General features: G+C 36.1%; 1 protein-coding gene across 3 annotated transcripts; it reads left to right on the top strand.

The window, feature by feature from the left end:
* Positions 1-45: 45 nt before the first annotated feature.
* LOC112012101 (probable cyclic nucleotide-gated ion channel 20, chloroplastic) lies at positions 46-22,319 on the top strand. 3 transcript variants are annotated; one of them, XM_065766098.1, is made up of 7 exons: positions 51-271; positions 1,775-2,297; positions 9,052-9,243; positions 12,353-12,451; positions 14,889-15,026; positions 20,761-21,003; positions 21,698-22,312. In XM_065766098.1, exons 2-7 carry the CDS (start codon positions 1,791-1,793, stop codon positions 21,995-21,997), a joined length of 1,479 nt encoding a protein of 492 aa, XP_065622170.1. In that variant the 5' UTR covers positions 51-271; positions 1,775-1,790; the 3' UTR covers positions 21,998-22,312. The 3 variants fall into 3 exon arrangements, with proteins under 3 accessions (XP_065622172.1, XP_065622170.1, XP_065622171.1); XM_065766099.1 differs by lacking the exon at positions 51-271 and adding an exon at positions 319-443 and having other exon boundaries at positions 21,698-22,313; XM_065766100.1 differs by lacking the exon at positions 20,761-21,003 and having other exon boundaries at positions 46-271; positions 21,698-22,319.

The following is a 22,319-nucleotide window of genomic DNA, read 5'->3' as shown; positions in this document are numbered from 1 at the left end:
TGCTGTCTTTTTGTATTATTATTATTATTAAAAACTCTTTTCCTTTTTTCTCTTTCTTTATTTTAAGTCACCCTGAGCTTAAAAATGGCCGTTGCTCCATTTATTTATATATATATATATATATTCTGTCTCAGCGTCTCCATTTTCAGAACCAAAATCCAATTTTACTCTGTCTGAGAGAGAGTTAGAGAACCTGCTGTCTTTTTGTTTGTTTGTTTGTTTGAAGCTCCCTTCTACCCGCTACTACTATTCAGCTCTTCTCTTCAATCAGGTATTCCAACACCCAATTATTCCAACTTTCGTTTCTTTCTTTTTTCTTTTTTTTTCCTGAAAAATCTTCTTTCTCTTCTTTTTACCTTCCAAGTCTTCAACTTGTTTTTATTAGATTATGTTATTGTACACTCAAATGCACATACATATGAGTTATATGCCACTGGAATTTGGTGAGGTTTTATTAGATTGCAGAACCCAAAAATGGAAAAAAAAAAATTCTTATTATTACAATGGCAATCTTTTATTTGACAGTATTACAAGAGCACCTCTTGATTTCAAGAATACCACTGACATACTCTTTGCTAATGGTTTCTAAGTCCTTTGCTTACTCTACTAGTGTGTTGCTAACCTTGTACTTGTAGTATTTAGTATTTACAATTGGCTTTATGTTGAGCGATGCTCCAAGAGGTTTATTAAATTCACTCTTGATTGCGATGTTAATAGCAAATGTTTTGTTTTGTTTTGTTTAAGTCAAATTGTCCTACACTAATCTAGAAGTAGAAGATAATCTTTCTTTTTTTTTTTTTTTTGGGTACTGGGTTTTGAGCCCACAACCTCATCCTCCTCCTTTAACAAGGGGAGAGAGAATCATAATCATGTCTGAAATGTATTTTTGTTAATACTTTCATTTTCTAGAGAGAGGAAATCTGTTAACAATCAATCTACCAATTACAATGCATGTTCATGTGTATTTGAGTGATAACATCATCCATAACTAACTCACATTTATCACATGTTTAGATTTAATAAAGCACATGGCTTCTCTACTTCTTACAACTTCCTAAAAACTAGCATGTGCATGTGTCTTCAACTAATTTCTTCTTCAATTTTCAAACACTGCAACAAACTTGGCAAATGTGGGTTTAGTACAATAACCATATGACTTATGTGAAATTCAGCCATGCCATGTCATTCCACGTATCCCATGCCGCATCATTACTCTCCATATATGCATCTACTATCCTCTGTCTGTGACTATATTTTTTGTTCTCCATTTTGTTTTTCTTCTTTTCTTGAGTGTTATCTTATTAATTTTTTTTTTTAATTATAAAAAATGAAAGTTAGGCTACCAAAAAAAAAAAAAAAGAGCTTTAATGTGTGTTATCAAAATATGGGGGGGTTTCTATGCATAATGCAGGATAACCTGATGCTTTATTGCACTTAGTGGGCTGAAATGCAAAATAAGTTATCCTGAATTCTTGCATGTGGCATTGGAGTTAAATATTGTTGAATAAGAAAAACAGCAAGAATTTGAATATTGGATTACATTACTTGAGAGGAAACAACGAAGAAGGGAATTTATGATATCTTGAGCAAGCACTTAGATCATAAGGATTGAATGAATAGCCTTAGAATATGGTTTTGTTTCCTTCTAGTTGGAAAAGCATTAGTGCCAAGTTACTGAATATATTTACTTGCATTGTGGTGGCATGACTATTTTTATTGCTATCTAGCAGGTGCAAATATTCATTCTAACTGTTTAGTTTACATTCTTTTGTAGGTCTAGTTGATGAGAAATGGCTGGTTTTGAAAAAGATGATATACCAATGCTTTCAGACACACATGCGCAGTTCTTTGATGAACATCCGGATTCTCGATTTCAGAGATTTGTATCCACAAGGAGTGCATCGATTTCCATTCCTATGAACTCACTGGATTCCTATGATAGTGAAACTAACCTTGTGGGCTATACTGGTCCCTTACGGAGTGAAAGAAGGACTCCATTCACACAGATGAGTGGTCCATTATATGTTAGCCGTAAACCTGAAAGTCTTTTTCCGGTTAATCAAGGTGTAACAGGACGAAAAAAAGCAGAACCTGTGCCAGAAAAGTTTACTTCTTCCGGAGGAAAGGATCAGAATGACTGGCCGAATGACAACTATGCTGCCAAAAATGAACATTTACTGAGGTCTGGGCAGTTAGGAGTGTGCAATGATCCTTATTGCACAGTTTGCCCAACATATGACAATTTCAGAGCCACTCAACAAAAGAACTCAAAAGCTTCATCTGTATTTGATCCTAAGGTGTTTTTCTTTCTTAACCTTAGGGCTGTTCTTCCTGTGTTAATTTATAAGTTTATTGCTATTCTATGTTGCCTTGTATTATATGCTATGGTAGTCTATCAAAACATTATATGCTTTGGTAGTCCAAATTCTTAGCCAAATGCCTACATTATAGCTAAAAACTTTACTCTGTGCTAACTTGTTGCGTAGATCTCAAGTTTGGGGGTCCTTAAAAAGGGATAAAAAAGGATTTCAAGTTTGATAGCGGGTTCCGTATTATAATAGAATTCTCCCCTCAAAAACTTGGTTATAAATAGCATAGATCTCTATTGCAGTTCATAAATTTTTTTCTCTTATATTTGTTTTAACTGTTTGATTAAAAAAAAAACAATGCCATATTTCCATACTTGTTCATGCATGCTCTTGTATGAAGCTTTTCTGTGGATTCTGTGCTGATGTTTATATCTAATTTTATTAGTTATACAACTACTATTATTAGCATCTAGAAATTTCTGTTTGAAATGTCCAATGCTATCTCTGCATCTGACATTCAGCTCTTATGCGGTTTAAAATTTCTATTGATGATTGTTCAACATACATTCTCCTAAGCATAGCAACAACCTTCGTTAATTCTATGATTGCATAATAAAGAACTTTAGGGCCCAAAGGAGATAAATATTCAAGTAAATAATTTGCAGCACAGTGAGCACTGTCCAGGTCAAAATTTTGTTCTTATATTATAATGAATTCTGGAGGTTAATAATGCTAAAAGATTTATTTTGTACATCTATGTACATCAGAAAGCATGTAAAGCCCAGGATTTCCAATTAGGTATATCATAAATAGCCTCCTTGTAGTGGCAGGTCTCACTTTGTTCAGCAGGGGAAAATGTAAGATACATATAAAGGAGAATAGGACAACAAACATTCAACTACATCTGCCATGAGGAACCAATAGCTGATGTATGAAATTTAGTTATAAAATTTGTAAGTACAAATCTACTAATACCTTCTGAAAGTTTTGGTAATGAAATTATTAAGTTTGATGCCGAGGTATCATTACATGATCTTTAGTTTTCACAAAACACAATGACCAATGATCATCAAAACACATTAAAAAATTCCCAACAAATAGATTAGATTATGCATGAAAGAGATAATTGCTGAAATGTCTTATTGAAGAACAATTTTTGGGATTGTTAAAGACGAGAATAAAATAATATAGAGAAGCATAAGCAAGAAAGAGAGAATAACACAAGGGATTATGTGGTTCAGCTTGACAGCCTATGTGCATAGGATAAAGCCCTAGTGGCTAAATCTTTATTGTATAATTAAGTCAACTATTATAGTAAATCCTTAACGGGATATATATAGAGACTAGAAGCTAGGGTTAGTCCTACATGGGCTTACAACATAATTGGGCCTCTTGGGCCATTATATCAGTATAAACCCAAAACCTTTAACTGGGACTGTGTTGTTGTGTTGTTGTTGTCGTCTTATGGAAGAACAAAACCTTTTTTGGATTATTAACATCACAAAGAATGTGTTCTAAATCATCATAAATTGGATTATTAACATCACAAATAAGATGTTCTAAATTATCATAAACAGATATAGGCCAATGTGATAATATACTGAAAGTACCAATGAATTTCAAATTTGCTGATGCATTGGGTTTGTATGTTAAACATATATACAGGCTGACCAAGTTTTGCAAAATTTTAGCGGAGGCACTTGTTCTCACCAGCCACTTTGGCTCCATATTTGGTTTTATTTATTTTTATTTTTATTTTTATATGTTAAAAAAAATCTTGGTCCCTTGAATGCATATGTTGCTTCTAAATATTGGGAATTAGGGCCCTAGCTCAACCTCTTGTGGAAAGCCTACGTCATTTGTAGTTGAAGGACAAAATGCTCGATTTTTGTTCCTGTGATGCCCCAATTTAATTGATTGTGTGGGTGTGTGATGAGTCCCACATTAGGCATATACTGGGTTGAACTAGACTTTATTAACAACTACAAGGAATCTTAGTTGTGACTAGTCATTTTGAGGTATAGCGCAGATGTGGCTAGGCGGTAACCTCGTATGGGTAGAGACACTACCCCGCAAAGTGGGCTCTAACAAGGACATTAGGGATTAAGTGGGGAGATTGAGTAGTTCCGTTGTGTTTGATGTGGTGTATTTGGAGGGAACGCAATCAGCGGACATTTGAGGATTTGGATAGATCCGAGGACCATATGCTTGCTTTCTTTTTTGGTTCCCTTTTTGATTGGGCTAGGGCTTGGGGACTCACACCTAGTGACTCTCTTCCTCTTTTCCTTAGCTCTCTTTCTTTGTAATTTAAGTTTTTTATGTTTTTGCTTTCTTTTCTTCTTTGTACTTCTATTTTGCTGATGCTATTTTGCATCTAGCAGTTTTCTTGAATATATTTCTTTCTTACCTATCAAAAAAAAAAAAAAAAAAAAAAGATTGTGAACAATCTGGTTGAATCATTTTCTTTATTTTTGTTTTTTATTTTTATTTTTATGAGTAATATATGTGTGGGGAAAATTTGTTAGAATGTATTTGAAATATTATATAAAATATGTGTTGTATTAGTGTAATTAATCTTAACCCTACACACTTCTGGAAGATTAACATGCTATCAACTTCACACACCACCCATTGCCACTAGCTCTAGTGTTCCATAATATCAACAACCAAAACCAACAAAACTCCTGACACCAGCAACCATATTTAACCAAATCCCTCATGTAGACAACCACAACTTCACCCTTCAATCACCAATAGTACCTCCGATGACCACAATTCACTAGCTTGATGGGTCAGCGGCTCTAACAAGTGACTGTGTGTTCATCGCGACACCAAAACGACATAAATTGCTGAGGTTCACTCGCTAGGTCTAGTTGGCTGCCTCAGGCAACACAAGGAGGTAGTTTTCTTGGTTAGAAACCTCATTCCTTCGATCTCGAAGCTTTTAGGGTTGGATCAGTAAACTCTGATACCAAGCTCAGTTGTAAAATATCACGTATTAGGTTTGAAGGAGAGAAAAGAAGAGTGGAGAGAGAGAGTTGAGAAAGGTCTAGGGCTTTGTTAATCAGTCCCTCACCTTAGCACGTATTTATATTAGGATGATATAGAGCCCATTTGGATAAGGGTTATGATAATCAAAATGCGCATTTATGTATGAAAATGCTAGAAGTCAGACATTTGGCTTTGCGTATATAAAGAAATCACATTTTTAAAATTGCCAAAAACTCATGTTTTCAAAAAACAAAGAGCTCAAGCTTTTTCAAAAACACCAGTGAAAACGCAAATATGGGTTCACCATCAAAGTTCCTTTTTAAGTGTGAATTTCTTAAAATATCCTCACAAAATTGCATAATGACCAAAATACCAAAGAAAAATTTCTTGCCTTGACACCATTGATCTCCTTTGTTCGCTTGTCTCTCTTAGCTTGTTGCTCCGTTGCCATTGCACGGATTAGTTGTCCTCACCATTTTGCTTGACTAGAATCTTATGGGCAAGGGTGAAGACTCAGACTGACAACTATGACCACTACTACCCCAAAAAAAAAAACTACGTAGATGCTTCCCTAATTGACAAGCTTCACATTCTAGACTGAGCACGTGACTTAATGCTGGAATGGCAAACTTGAGCTTGGCCAAGGGGTGACTCAAACGAAAATGCCAGTAGATAGGAGATGTGGTAGCACTCCAAGCTGAGAAGGTGTGGAAGACAGAATCATTAGGCTCTAGATAATATAAACCGTCTTTCTCATGCCTCGAACTAATCATCTTTTTGGTGTTGAGGTCCTGAAAAACACACGAAGTAGGATCAAAGGCGATGGAACATTGTAAGGCTTTAGTCAATTGACTTATAGAAAGTAAAGATGATGACTTATTAGGATGAAGAACACCTTTCCCATGGACAGGTCGAGAAGAACCATCAGCTAAAACAACATGATGTTTAACGGGCAGTAAATCAGATAAGAGAGATAATATACTAGATATACGTTTATTAGCACCGGAGTCAATGACCCAGGATGGAGAGGAACCAGCCACACATGCAACATTACCTGAATTATCTAATGTAGCAACTGAGGAAGTAGTGCACAATTGTTGAACAAGCTCGCTAAGCTGAGTAGTAAGTACATCATGAGGATCAGACCTAGAAGTTGTATATCCAATGGAGTAGAACTAGGTTATGGCTGTACAACACCATCAATGACCTAATTCACATAATCTTGCTTCCCATATTTTACCCAACAATAAGGTTCAGTATTATTAAGACCACCACAATGGTCACACTTCCTGTTACCACGACCACCCCCACGAGAACCACCATAAAAATCATGGCCGCTACGACCGCCATGGAAACCACCATGAGAATTACCACAATCCCCACTACTTAAGAGTAAATCTAAAGACTCCAAGGAGGTGGAAACCAAAGATTGTGTGGAAACCAAAGATTCCTAAGCGAGTAGCCTTCTTCTTGTGGACAGCTGCGCACAATCGGATTCTCACTTTGGATAATCTCATGCTTAGGGATCGTCCTTTGGTAAATCGGTGTTGTATGTGTTGTGGTGATGGGGAGTCAGTAGACCATCTTTTGATTCATTGCCCTATTACTCATTCCTTATGGTCCTTCATGCTTCAAGCTTTTGGTATTCATTGGGTTATGCCAAGATCGACGACAAGTTTGTTATCTTGCTGGCATCAATGGCTTGGGAAGCACAATTCAAATATTTGGAATTTGATTCCAGGGTGCTTAATGTGGACTGTTTGGTTGGAATGAAATCGTCGCTCCTTTGAGAACATGGAGAAGACGTTGGATGAGTTAAAGGTTTTATGCCAGCGTAGTCTTTTTGAGTGGGCTCGTTGTTGGGGCTTTACTGATTCTTTGTCTCTTTCAGAGTTTATGTTTTCCCTTAATTTAGCTTTCTGATTTCCTTTTCTTTTGTTTTGCTGTTTGGTTCTTCAATCTTGTTGTTCATCATCATGAACTACTTGTACTTTTATTTTTTCTCTTTTATAATATTTCTCTGATTACCTATCAAAAAAAAAAAAACGATGGAGTTTTATCCCAATGATGAGTGCAATAGTCGAGAATAGGCATTAGCAACAGTGGGTAAGGTCTCACTAGCAGGAATCTGATCTTTGAATCCATGTAAGTTAGCGTCTAACTCAGATAGCAAAGAAGCAATCATAAAATATTTCCAATGTCGCTTCTGTTGTTCCAAATCAGTGGTAAGAGGCTGATACTGTAATAGCTACTCTCATAAATTTTTAAGAGTACTGTATTACTCAGACAATGGTTTCCTAGGTTGCTTCATAGTGAAAATTTTCTCATAAATCTTATACACCCAAGAAACATTGCTTTGATGGGAAAAAGATTCTGCAACAGTGTCCCAAATTTTCTTCAAAGAATCACAAAAAACAGTAGTAGCAATGTGGGGTTCCATACTATGCCACAACCATTGCATAACGATTGAATCTTTACTCATCCAATCATCATAATTGAAGCTTTAACATCAGGTGGTTGATCAGTCAAATATTTTAATTTCTTTTTCCCATGCAAATAAACTTTCACTGCATGTGTCCAAGCAAATAATTCAAACCATTCAAGTTTTTTGAAGTAATGGATTTAGGCATATCATCATATCTAATCAGTGATGATTTGTGGTGGTCTTTTCTTTAGCCATACAAAACTCAAATTGTCAAACAACTCAAACAAGATTAGAAATACCAAGCCAACAAACCAACATCACAACAGCCAACTCCAAGCAACTAGAACAATACTCAATTCCAACAAGTAGTCACAAACCAACATACCAAATGCAAATTACATAGGAAGAAATCTGGAGGGGAACAATTTCGGCAGCAGAAACAGCGAAGAACCCAAAAAAAAAAAAAAAAAAAAAAAAAAAAACTACAAAACCCACAAGAAATCAACAAAGCAACATCAAATATGCTATTCTATAGTCTAGTTGGCCCCTACGGAAGGAAGCCCAGTCGATCCAAGCTGTTGGAAACCACTAAGAAAGGAGATTGGAAAATCAATGATAAGCAACACCAAAAATAGCACTAGATTCCGACTAGTTAGATGGTGTCTTCGCCGGAATTTGGTGACCATGCCAATGCTGATGTCAGCACTTGTGTCAGCATTGACATCATCATACAGATTCTGGCGTCAACCCTCCTATCAATAGATACAGCCACCTTCTTGTGTTCTAGTGGGTTCTAGGGTTGCGTAGGGACGCTCTAATATCAAGTTAAATTGTAAACTATGGAAATTTGGGTTAAAGAGAAGTAAGAAGAAGAGGAAAATAAAGGGAGAGAGTGACAGAGAAAAAGAAGAAAATAAGGTTTTGGTGTTAAATCAGTCAGCCAGCACCTTAGCATATATTTAATTATTTATATTAGGGTTTATAACATGATTACACAAATGCCCATTTAATATGCTAATATAACAAATAATGAGAAAATAACTCAAACATTTAGTTTTTGTTTAAATTTAACAGTTTTTAATTCTAGCTACATTGCAGTTTATGTGTTTTTTTCCCCACTTCTTATAGTAAGAAAGTGCTCTACATTGTTGTCCAAACACTTTGTTATCGTTCTATGAAAAAATTCTTGAGGCTTCAAATTCATTTTATTGTACCATTTATTTTCCTATGACTTTTTCATGTTGTGTATTTTCACTAGTTTTTGTTTAGCAGAATAATGTTGTACAAATATTTTGATGTTCTTATGCTTTTTTGTTGTTTTTTTAGTTCCATAATGTGCTCTATGGGGATGCCAAAGGCTGGGCTAGGAGATCTTTTTCCTTTCTCCAACAATATATTCCTGGGGTCATGAACCCTCATACTAAAGTTGTGCAACGATGGAACAAATTTTTTGCCAGTTCTTGCTTGGTGGCAATTTTCGTAGACCCATTATTTTTCTTCTTGCTGTATGTACTAAAGGTATGGATCTTGTTCTTGAAGTATAATGTTAGATTGACCTATCAAAAAAAAAGTATAATGTTAGATTGATTTCGAAGTTATTAATCTTGATGGGTTTTGCTTGTGCACTTGATGAGGCTCTAATCACGTCTCAAAGTTTTCAACATGTGGCCAACATCTATTATTGGGTAGTCTTTATTTTTCAGTATCTTGGGATTATTCTCAAATATTATTAATTCCAACATATAGATGGCACGTGATCTGTTTCGAATTAAACAATTGATAATATGTATTCATTGACAAATGTATTGCCCCATAGTACATTCCCAAAGTACTTGTGTTTGCTTTGTTTTTAATAAAATTTTCATTAATTATCAAGGGAAAAAAAAAAAGGTTTTCATTTCCAGCATTGCACTCAATCTTTTGAAAATTTATCCTGTCACAATGGAAAGATAAAGAAAAGGTAAAGACTGTATACTAGCAAATTTTTGGGAGTTTCCTTGCGGGCTTCGAGGAGGAGGCTATTAGATTGTACGTCAATTGAGAGTAGTTGGAGGCTACAATGTCACCAAATTCACAGTAGAAAAGTTGAAATCTGGTATGAAAGGGATGAGGGAACTCAAGAACTTGATCTCGACAGACAATTATGACACAAGGAGGGGGCCGCAATAGTGCTGGTCGAAAGAATAGTGTGCTTTAGAACATCATGAATTTACGACTCATCACATGGAATGTGAGAGGTATGAATGACTGAGAAAAGACGTTGAGGGTGAGGAATGCTCTTAGAATGTGGAAGGGGGATATTCTTTTCTTACAGGAGACGAAAATGGAGGTAATTAACTGTAGTGTGGTGCGGAGTCTGTGGGGGAGTCAATTTGTGGATGGGGATTGTTTGGACATGGTAGGGGATTCCGGTGGCATTTTATTGCTTTGGGATAAGAGAGTGGTGCAGAAGATTGATGTTGCAAAGGGCCTTGTTAAAGATGAGAATAAAATAATATAGAGAAGTGGAACCAAGAAAGAGAAAAGAGCAGATTACGTGGTTTAGCTGGATGGCTTACATTCACAGGTTAAAGCCCTAGCAGCTACATCTTTAATGTATACTCAAGTCAATTATTACAGTGAACCCTTAACAGATGACACTTTGATTTTTTTTTGGTGACTCATCTTTTGTTTGCAGATGACACTTTAATTTTTTGTGGTGATGAGAGTGAGCAAATTGGTTTTTTGAGATTTGAACTGCTTTGCTTTGAAGCTGTTTTGGGATTAAAAATGAATCTTGGCAAGTCAGAGATGGCTTCGGTAGGGGATGTGCATGATATTGAAGATCTAGCTAGTGTGTTGGCTGCTTATGATCGGATTCTCACTTTGGATAATCTCATGCTTAGGGGTCGCCGTTTAGCAAATTGGTGTTGTATGTGTTGTTGTGATAGGGAGTCGGTAGACCATCTTCTTCTTCATTGTCCTGTTACACATACCTTATGGACGTTTATGCTTTAGGCTTTTGGTATACATTGGGTTATGCCAGGATTGGTGGCAAAATTGTTATTTTGTTGGCATCAGTGGCTTGGGAAGCATAATTCGAACATTTGGAATTTGATTCCAAGTTGCTTAATGTGGATTGTTTGGTTGGAATGAAATCGTCGTTCCTTTGAGGACACTGAAAAGACGTTGGATGAGTTAAAGGTTTTATGCTAGCGTAGTCTTTTTGAGTGGTCTCATTGTTGGGGTCTTACTGATTATTCTTCTCTCTCTGAGTTTATGTTTTCTCTTAGAATAGTTTCCTGTTTTCCCTCTTTTTTGCTGTTTGTTTTATTTTTTCTTGTTGTTCATCATCATAAAAAAAGTAAGATCTCTACTTTCCCTTTAAAGTATTTGGGTCTTCCATTGAGGGAAATGTTTAAGTCCATGGAGATGTGGGATTAGAAAAAATTGAAAATATTGGCAGGGTGGAAGAAGATCTATCTATCCAAGGTGGGGCAGCTTACTTTGATTAAGAGTATTCTTTCTAGCCTACCTACTTACTATATCTATTTATTTTCCCTTCCTGTCAGCATTGCGCAGCATTTGGTAAAGCTGCAATGAGATTTTTTGTGGGGTGGGATGGATGATTGTGTAAAATTCCATTTGGTGAGGTGGTGGACGGTTTGCAAACCTGTCCAACAGGGGGGCTTAGGCCTTCATAGCTTGGTATAATTTAATCAAGCTCTATTAGGGAAATGGCTGTGAAGATTTACTTTTGAAAAAGAGGCTTTTGGCATACGATTACAAAGTATGGAGTTATTGGGGGTAGGTAGACTTCGGGGTCTCATGGATGTAACTTGTGGAAACATATCAGGATTGGGTGGAATAGTTTTGCACAATTCATTTTCTTCGAAGTGGGTAATGGTTCAGGGATTTGTTTTTGGTGCGACTACCGGTGTGGTGATGTAATTCTTAAGAAGCTTTTTTGGACCTGCATTGTCTAGCTTGAGACAAAGAGGCTATGGTGGTAGATTATATACATATACATGATGTTTTTTAGGATTTAGTGCTTAATCGTGCTTGCCAAGATTGGGCATTGGAGATTTTGCACCCCTTTGTTTCTCAATTATACTTGGTCAAAATTGGGGGATTTGCTGAGGATTGTGATGGTGAACCCTTACCAAAAGTGGTGATTTGAGGTAAATCTTTTTACAAAGATCTCTATTCTAGAGAATTTCAGTTATTTCTGTGGAAGAGTATTTGGAAGGTGAAGTTCCATCTAAGGTAGCTTTTTTTGTGTAGACCATGGCTAATGGGAGAATCCTTACAACGGATAATTTGAGCATGTGGAGAGTGTGTGTGGTAGATAGGTGTTGTATGTTTGAGGAGTGGGATAGAAGGCTTGCACTCAAATATGAAGATGTTATCTTTACGCACTCTGTATGACCGATGGCAGCCTTAAGTTGTCATTCTTTCTCTGATATGCTGGTTTTTATGGATTTATGTACTTTCATCTGTTTTTTAACAGCCCCTGTACAGTGCCTGTGTACTGTGGTTGTGCTGTACTTATCTTTATTTAAATAAAATTTGCATTTACTGATTAAAAAAAAATCTTGGTTAACTATAGCAAAAACTTTACTTGCTTTCCCCCACCCTTTGAATGCAGGATAACAAGTGTATAATAATTAACTGGCCCATGACCACTACAATTGTGGTTTTCAGAAGTATGACTGATCTGATATACTTCTTTCACATGCTTCTTCAGGTGACTGCTACTTCTCTTCCCTTTGCAGAAGCTCTTTGCTTTTTTTCTTTTCATTTTTTAAAATTTATTGCAATTACGTAGTTCTTTTAATTAACCTGCTAATATGGACTATATGTTGAAGCTAATTTAAAATTTAAAATTATTGTTATTGTGGAATAATTCTTGCTAATAGAGTTCTGCTACACTATGTTTGAGTGCTTGCTGATCCAGGCATTATTAGTTTCAGAGTAACCTTTGTTTTAGATATCTTGTAACATCTTTGCAGTTAGAAGAGATCTGAACATTGAAACATGAAAAGCCAGTTTAAATTTTGTATTTTTTATTTAATTGCCACATGGTAGAGTTACTGCTTGGATTGTGGTATCGTCATGTCTAATATGGAACTTGTCAAGAGAGAGAAATAGAAGAACTTTTGTGGCACAGGAGTTGTCAATTGAGAGGTCAATTCAATGTTTATTCGCTCTTTATTCCATTGATTATTAGTAGATGAGGGTAGATTATCTAATGTTTTAGACTTTATAGATTCTTTGTATATTTGATACTTCTTAGGGGATAATTAAGTGTATTCATAACTGTTTCCAAAAACTGTTTACTTTTTTCTAAAATACAATTGATCATCTAATATTTTAGACTTTATAGATTCTTTGTATATTTGATACTTCTTAGGAGATAGTTGAGTGTATTCATAACTGTTTACTTTTCTCTAAAATATAATTTCTTATTTTTATATGTATTAAAAATAAAATAAAATAAAATATCTTTCTGTCCTAATTTTTCTTGAAAATACCAATAATATTATCTCAAAAAACCTTAAATAAAATTGAGGGAAAAAAAGTTTACCAAAAATTATCATGTAACTTAAAAAAACCAGAAACAAGAAAAAAGAAAAAGGAAAAAAGAGTTAAGGAGTGAGATAAACCCCTCGCATTGATTAGTTTGTAAATATAGATTGATAGGCATTGCCAAAAGGGCATAGCACAAACCATTCCAAAAACTGACTCCTATGCATGAACACCTTGCATTAACATAACTTAAACTTAAACTCTGTATGAACTGTTTTTGTAAACATAAATTGATTAATTATTTGGTTTGATAGATTTTTGAGGAGGAAAATAAGTTTAATTCTTTTTGAATTGTAAAAAAAAAAAAAAAAAAAATGAATACTTTATCATTTCAGAGTCTAATTTGATTGTCATTTTTAAAAATTAAGCTTTCTTATGGCCTGAGAATGTGGCTACCACCTTTTTTTGGAGGGAATGTACATTCTTGTAAATGTGAGGTTTGATGGGAATTTAGAATGGCCGTGGGCATTTAATTTCCTTTGAGCTATTTACAACCAAATAAGGGAATGCTTGGTACTCCTCTCAGGATTTCTAGGAATCTTAAAAGATGATCCAAACCAAACCATCACATTAGTTCCGTGTGGATTCTATTCAGAGTTGTAGATGAGCCAAACCAAACATCACATTAGTTCTGTGTGGATTCTGGTCATGGTGATTGTTTTCCTCCCATCATGTTCTATAAATTGCATTATGCTTGAAAACAAAGCTCCATGGTCGAAGATTGTTTTTCTTTTCTTATCTTTTTTTATTGGGAAGTTGCACATTCATTTAGTGGGTTTGGAACACACGACCTCATCCTCAAATTTCTCATGTTCAATGAATGTAATCGAAAGGTAGTGGATAGAAAAGTTTGAAAATAATTTTTATTGTTTTGTGGGTATATTTAGTCACTTAAAAAGAATAATTATGTTCTTAAGTTGGAAAGTTAATTAAATATTTGCCAATTTACGCAAGCAATATTACAACAGGTTCATATCCTAAATTATATTAATTTAAAAAAATTACATTTTTCCTTTTTCTAATGTCATGTAAATAATTGAAACTTATTTCTCAAATATTATAATATATGAGTATTACAAATTGGCCATAAGAATAATTTCTTATCAAATATTTCAAAATGAACTTATAACATACACACACATTGAGCGGGACATCAGCTAGTCCTATCTAAAATCTTGGCATTGTACATGTTTATTAATAGATGATTTTATTACAGGGAGTGACTTAGGTGTACAGGTTCTATACAAAAGCTTTGGCGCTTAATAACAATCACAAATAAGAGGAATCCAAAAAAATATGATTTTTTTTTTTTTTTTTTCTGTACATATTCATCTTATGTCGTATATCATACGCATCCTCATACATTTATTTTAATATACTGTATGCTATTGAAAAAGAATATAGATATAACAAAGTGAAATACTGTTATAAAAGAATTTTATGGGTTCCATCTTTCATATTTCACATGTCTTAATTTGAGAACTTGATTCATAATATCCAATGCCTCCAATCGTTAATCCCTTAGTAATTGTCTTAGCTTTGATTGAAGCCTTTCCTCTAGTCTGGACTAAATTATATAATTTGCTTTTCTGCAGTTTAGGTTGGCATATGTGGCCCCAGAGTCGCGAGTGGTTGGTGCTGGAGAGTTAGTTGACCATCCAAAGAAAATTGCTCTTAATTACATTCGTGGATGCTTTTTTATTGACTTGTTTGCTGTATTACCTCTTCCTCAAGTAATAACCCTCTCTCAATCATCCTCTTCCCTTCATCAACTTTGTATTTATCACCATCTACATATAACACATCCATGCACTTAATGTGTTACAATCTTCTTATTGACTATTCTAGTTTCTAGCTTATTGTTTCAGGGTGTAATTGTGGCCAAAGTTAATTAGCCTAACACTCAAAATTATAATTTATATATGTGGGTGATTACAATGATATTAATATTTTTCCTTGACTTAATAAAAATCTCATAACACTTACATTCAAGCTAGGACGTATGTGTCATACTATCCCAACTTGGTACATAACAAATCCAAATGAGTCTTACACAACACATTCATAACATATCAGCGACTTGGGCTCTTATAGAGACATATGGAGTAGCTATTACACCAATTTCTACCCATTCTCGAACAAGATGACAATCCCACTCTATATGCTTGGTTTGCTCATGAAACACAAGAATAAAGGCAGTATGAATTGTTACTTGATATTCACTGTTATGAGTAATAGGGGCAAAACAGTAATATCATGTACTTTATATATAAATAATATTTTATGTGTTAGGGTTGACTTATCAAACCCTAAACACTTTCATAGTAAACAACATGGTATCAAAGCCACCAACCCGCCGCTGCCGTTAACCCTCCGACCACCACCCACCGATATTGTTGTCGCCGGCAACCATAACCTTACCTGCTAGCTCCAACGACCCTAATAGAGACCTCCGACGATCTCGATTTAGTGGCTGAAGGAGTTGTCCAGCGTTGATGACCCTCTCTCCGGTCTCGCGACACCAGATCGACGTCGCTTGACTGCGAGAGAGGCAGGGTTTTACTCGCCCTACTCCGGCGACCCCCTAGCTTACTCGCTGGTCCTCACGCCGCCGCTCCTGCACCCTAGCGCCGCCTGAGTTTTTCAATTGAGGGTTTCAACCATGGTCTGATTTTTCTTCTCTTCTTCAATACGTTCTCTGATTATTTGTTTAGGCAGCCTTAGGTTGATGTTTAGTGGTGGATTGGGAATTTCTTTTTGGTGTTGGTATGGATTTGTTGCTGCCTTATTTTTGGAATAGTTTGGCGTTGATTCTTTGATAGATGAGTTGCTGTTGGCGTGGCTGATTGGTTGAAGTACATTGGTTGTTGGTTGGAGTTTGTTTTAATTCAGTTCAACATATTTTTTTAGTGTTAGTTTGTTCTTCAGATTGCTATTATGGAGTCCAAAGACAGTGCTCGGCCCCTTAATTATTTCTTATCTCCTGATATGTTATCAATTACCTCCATTCGTCTAAATGGTAGTAATTATGCTCAGTGGGCACAGGCAATTGAAGTTTTTCTTCTTGGTAGAAAGAAGTTTGATTACGTGATTAAGGAACCTCCTGTACCTACAGACCCTAAATTTGCTAATTGGAGAGCTGAAGATGCACAAATTAGGAGTTGTTTGTGGAACAGCATGGAGTCTAAGATTAGTTGTAGTTTGGTTTTCTTACCAACTGCTAAACTTGTTTGGGAACAAGCCAAGGAACTTTACTCTGGTGTTAACAATTTGAAGCGGATTTATGATCTTCATCAAAATTATTTCTCCTTGAGTTTGAGTGATATGTCTTTGGAAGACTATTATAACAAGTTTAAGGGTGTATGTGAAGAACTCAATATTTATCAGCCTATTTTCCTCTGATGTTAAAATTATGAAGAAACAATGAGATTCTATGCATGTTGCTCGCTTCCTCTTTGGATTGCCAAAAAGTTTGAATCCAGTAAAATCACAAATTTTAGCTAGTCTAGACCTCTCTTCATTGAGTGAAGTTTTTTTTTTTTTTTTTTTTTTTTTTTGAGAATCTCATTGAGTGAAGTTTTTTGTAGACTTCGACAGGCCACATATCTGATTTGAGTACTGACCCTTTCTCTTCCTCCAATATTGATGCATTACCTTTTGGTGATAAATCTGCCTTTACCACTTATATGAGGAGTACTAGAGGTGGTCGTGGAGGTCGAGGTCGTGGGGGCCATGGTAGTGAACAAGGGGGTCGTAGTAAAGGACGTGGTCTTCGTAAGTGCACTTATTGTCATGGCGAGAACCATACAGTAGACTTTTGTTGGGAGTTGTATGGTAAACCCTCGGCTCACCAAGCTAGTTTTCAAGTTCAAGAACCGCCTTCACATTCACTTCCACCAACATCCAAAGTAGTCTCTATTCCCGAGGAAGAGTACAATCGCCTCCTGTCTCTGCATTCCAACTTTGTTAGGTCTGATTCTACTGCTACTTTGGTTCAACAAGGTACTTCTGCTGCTTGTCTTGCCACTCAGGACCCTTGGGTCATTGACTCAGGTGCTATTGATCTTATGACAGGTACCTCGGGTTTACTCTCTGACCTTGAGCAATTTAGTAGTCTTCCCAATGTCACATTGGCAGATGGCTCAGCCACTACAGTTTCTAGTTTGGGCACTACCAATCTCAGTCCTAATCTTTCTCTCTCTTCTGTCTTATATATTCCTGATTTTTCTTTTAATCTTTTGTCAATTAGTAAGCTTACTAAAATTTTGAATTGTGCTGCCATTTTTTTATCCACTCATTGTATCTTTCAAGATCTCAAGATGGGGAAGATGGTGGAGGGCATGAAGCTAGCGGACTTTATTACTTGGATCGATGTGGTTCTTCCCGTTTAGTGGCTTCTCATTTGTCTATCTCGCCTCTTCAGCATCATTGTCACCTTGGTCATCCATCTCTCAAGAATTTGAAGCCATTAGTTCCGTCATGTTGTCAAATTGAGTCTTTACAATGTGAAGCATGTCAGTTGGGTAAACACCATAGGGTGTCTTTTGCCTCTAGGCGTGAGAGTTGTGTTAGTAGTAGTTCTTATGAAAGAACGGTCTGAATTGTACTCAATTTTCAAATCATTTTACATGGAAATAAAGACTCAGTTCAATGCTTCACTGCGTATTTTTCGGTCTGATAATGCTCGTGAATATTTTGATACATCTTTGTCTCAATTTTTTGATGATCATGGTATAATTCACCAATCTTCATGCCCCCATACTCCACAACAAAATAATGTTACTGAATGCAAAATGCATCATTTGTTAGAGGTCACTCGTGCCTTAAAGTTTCATATGCGTGTTCCCAAATCATATTGAAGTGATGCTGTTCTCACTGTCTGTCACCTAATTAATCGTATACCTTCCACTATTCTAGGTGGTCAAATCCCTTATACTGTGCTCTCTCCTGATGCACCTTTGTTTCATCTACCTCCTAAGATCTTTGGTTGTGTGTGCTATGTTCATATCTTAGGTCCAGGGAGTGACAAACTTGATCCTAGATCCATTAAATGTGTTTTTCTTGGGTATTCTTGTACTTAAAAGGGATACCAATGTTACTCACCTACCCTTCGGCGTCGTTTCATTAGTGCTGATGTCATATTTGATGAATCTCAGTCCTATTTCTCTCCTTCGGCTGCTAGTGACAGTTCTCCTCCTTGTCTTCCTCTCCTACCACCTGTGTCTCCTATTGAATCTCCTCAGAAACCACTCCAGGTATATTGTCATTAGCAGAAACCTCCAACAGAGACTTCGACCCCGCCTAGTGATTCGACTCCTGGTCCTGCCTCTCTTCCAATTGCTTTGCGCAAAGGTAAGCGTTCTTGTACCTCTCACCCTATCTCTCAGTTTGTCTCTTATGGTCACTTGTCTTCATCTCTTCATGCCTTTACCACATCCTTGAATTCTACTGTTGTTCCTAAGTCTGTTCAGGAGGCTATGTCCCTCTCTGGTTGGAAATCTGCTGTGGAGGCAGAAATGTCTGCCTTGTCTGAAAATGCTACTTGGTCTTTGGTTACTCGTCCTCTAGGGAAAACTACTGTTGGTTGTCGTTAGATGTATACTGTGAAGTATTTGCCTGATGGTTCTATTGAGCGTTTGAAGGCTCGTTTGGTTGCCAAAGGGTATACCCAAACATACGGTGTTGACTATGTCGAGACATTCTCACCTGTTGCTAAAATTTCTTCTGTTCGGATTTTGATCTCCTTGGTTACTAATTTGGGTTGGCCATTATTTCAGTTAGATGTTAAAAATGCCTTCTTGAATGGCGATTTGAAGGAAGAGGTGTATATGGAGCAACCACCTGGGTTTGTTGCTCAGGGGGAGTCTGGAAAAGTGTGTAGGTTGCATAAGGCAATCCATGGTCTGAAACAATCTCCCAGAGCTTGGTTTGGTAAATTTAGTGAAGTAGTGTTGAAGTTTGGATTGCGACGTTGCCATTCTGATCACTCTGTGTTTTCTCATACCTCTGATAGAGGAAAGATTTTGTTGATAGTATATGTTGATGATATTATAATAACGGGAGATGACAAGCAGGGTATTGATGATTTGAAAAGATACCTTCAAAACTCCTTTCAAACTAAGGATCTGGGTAAACTTCGTTATTTCTTGGGTATTGAGGTAGCACGATCTAAAGAAGGCATCAGTTTATCACAGAGGAAGTATGTGTTGGATATTTTGGAAGAAACTGCCTTGTTAGGATCTAAACCAGTGAAGACTCCTATGGATCCGAATGTCAAATTGTATGAAGATCAGGGGGAGCTGTTATCTAATCTTGAGAGATATCGTCGTTTGGTTGGTAAATTAAATTATCTCACAATTACTCACCCAGATATATCATTTGCAGTTAGTGTCTTGGGCCAGTTTATGAAAAATCCTCGCCTTCCACATTGGGAGGCAGTTATTCGAATTGTGAGGTATCTTAAAGCACATCCAGGCCATGGTCGTTTGTATAAAGCTAATGGTCACCTACAGGTAAAAGCCTACACTGATGCTGATTGGGTTGGATCACCATTAGATAGAAAATCCACTACTGGGTATTGCACTTTTCTGGGAGGAAATCTGATTACTTGGAGAAGTAAGAAACAAACTATTGTTGCCAGGTCTAGTGCAGAGGCTGAGTATAGAGCCATGACACACACATCATGTGAGCTTATGTGGATTAAGCATTTACTTGAGGAATTAAGATTCGTTGTGAAGCTGCCTATGACTATGCATTGTGATAATCAAGCAGCAATTTACATTGCCTTCAATCTTGCGTTCCATGAGCGAACCAAGCATATTGAAATAGATTGTCATATTACTCGGGAGAGAGTAGAAGATGGCATAATTGCTACTCCATATATTTCTACAAGAGTCCAGATTGCTGATATGTTTACTAAAGCCTTGTGTAAGACTCGTTTGGGTTTATTATGTAACAAGCTAGGATTGTATGATATATAGTCTCCAACTTGAGGGGGAGTGTTATGAGTAATAGGGGCAAAACAGTGATATCATGTACTTTATATATAAATAATATTTTATGTGTTAGGGTTGACTTATCAAACCCTAAACACCTTCACAGTAAACAACATTCACAATACTAAGTCATAGGCAACTGCATTTCAAACCGTAATTATTTAAGTAGATGCTTAATCCACATAAGTTCGCATGACGTATGTGTCATGGCCTTGTAATTAGCCTCTACACTAGATCTGGATATTAATGTCTACTTTTACTTTTCCAAGTAATCAAGTTGCCTCCTAGAAAAGTGCAATATGTGGTAGTAGATCTTCTAAGTGTGATCAAGTTTTCCCCTATAAGATGGTTTCATGTATTAATCAATCTGTTTAAATACCTTTATGGTAGTATGGGTTTTATTTAAATGATAAGTTTGTTTTGAATTTCTGTCCTTGTCATAAATTATTTTTATTATTATTTTTAAATGCAGATCATAATGTTGTTAGTTCTACCAAATTCTTTGCGAGGAGCAAATCATGCTAAAAATCTTTTACGGGCAGCTGTTCTTGTTCAGTACACTCCTAGATTGTATAGGTTCCTACCTCTACTTGCTGGCCAGTCTCCAAGTGGCTTTGTATTTGAGTCAGCATGGGCGAATTTCATTATAAATCTTCTCACCTTCATGTTGTCTGGCCATGTTGTTGGGTCATGCTGGTATCTCTTGGGGTTGCAGGTAAGCGCAGGTTGTTATATCACTGAAGACATGTGTTGAACTTGCTTTCTTTTTGGCAAGTTTCTTCTTGCTGTTTTTGGAAGTTTCTTTTGAACTTTACACTTCCTCTTGTACATGAAATTATGTTTCGTTGTAGAAATTTTCATTATAGCGAAGCATCTTTTTGTTCAATCTACCTTTTATGAAACATAAATTGCAGGTGAAAATGCAACCTTGGGTGAACAATTTTCAGAAGCAATATTAAGTCAAACATTCCTTGACACCACCCCCCCCCCCCCCCCCCCAAAAAAAAAAAAAAAGGCAAAAAGAAAAGGAATAGGAAAGAAACCAAACATTGCATCATTTATGTTCTCAGTTTTGTTAATAATGTTTTGAGTAAAAAAAAGAGAAAGAGGAGGTTTTGACATTATTGTCTTATTGGAATTCGTAATCTTTTTTTTTTTTTTTTTTTGATAAGTAAAGGAAATTTTATTCAAAAACTCAATAATGAGTCACCCAAGTATACAGGAAGTATACAACAGGGGACCAAAATAATCAAATACATAAATTACAAGCATGAGAGGGTTAAGTCTGCCAACTGTTGCTTTTTATTTCTACTTGGCCAATTATTCTGTTTGCTACATGCATAAAGACTTTTCTTCAATGATTCACTAATTTTCTCATTTTACGTCCTCTTTCATCTTTCCTCTCTTAGAGGGTTAATCAATGTCTTCGACTTGCCTGTCATAAATCTGGACTCGATGCATGCACGAGATTAATAGATTGTGGGGATGGGAAAAATTTTAAACATTTTCCCAATAATTCAGCATGGACAGACAATGACAATGCCGCTGCTTGTTTTACTGAAGATGGCTTTCCTTATGGAATCTACAAGGCAGCTGTCAATCTTACTACGGAACATAGCATCGTAACCAGATATATATTTTCATTATTCTGGGGATTCCAGGTATTCCTTTTATATATTTCTTCATTTTTACTTTATCTTCTTATGTGAAATGTGTTGAACTATCTCATACAAGTTGAACTTCAGTCAGAATTTAGTTTTACATAGTTTTTAAATCAACTAAGGATGTGCTGTAAGAAAATACATTGCTATTTTTGTCAAGCCCTTTAGGTGGGAGGCAAACCTGAGATGTGCCATCATAGCTTTTGGTTTCTTACACTTGATTTCTTATCTGGCATATTATTTTTTAATTTTTGGCATTGACCTGAAGCTCAATGGAAGTATGGAACATGCCATAGCTGTTGCTTAATAATAGAGTGATGGCTATGCTAATATAAAACAACATGTGAATATAAAATAAACAAGAGTAACA

The sequence above is a fragment of the Quercus suber genome, unplaced genomic scaffold (assembly GCF_002906115.3).
Source record: "Quercus suber isolate HL8 unplaced genomic scaffold, Cork oak 2.0 scaffold_681, whole genome shotgun sequence".
Classification (NCBI taxonomy): Eukaryota; Viridiplantae; Streptophyta; class Magnoliopsida; order Fagales; family Fagaceae; genus Quercus; species Quercus suber.
The sequence above is the reverse complement of the archived record's forward strand: the minus strand, read 5'-3'. Positions and strand labels throughout refer to the sequence as shown.

What these genes read in the sequence shown, in the direction of transcription:
- LOC112012101 (XM_065766099.1), top strand. Translation starts at nt 1,791, where the DNA reads ATGGCTGGTTTTGAAAAAGATGATATACCAATGCTTTCAGACACACAT. An exon ending in CATCTGTATTTGATCCTAAG is followed by an intron (nt 2,298 to 9,051) that starts GTGTTTTTCTTT and finishes TTGTTTTTTTAG; the next exon opens with TTCCATAATGTGCTCTATGG. An exon ending in GGTATCTCTTGGGGTTGCAG is followed by an intron (nt 21,004 to 21,697) that starts GTAAGCGCAGGT and finishes TTCCTCTCTTAG; the next exon opens with AGGGTTAATCAATGTCTTCG.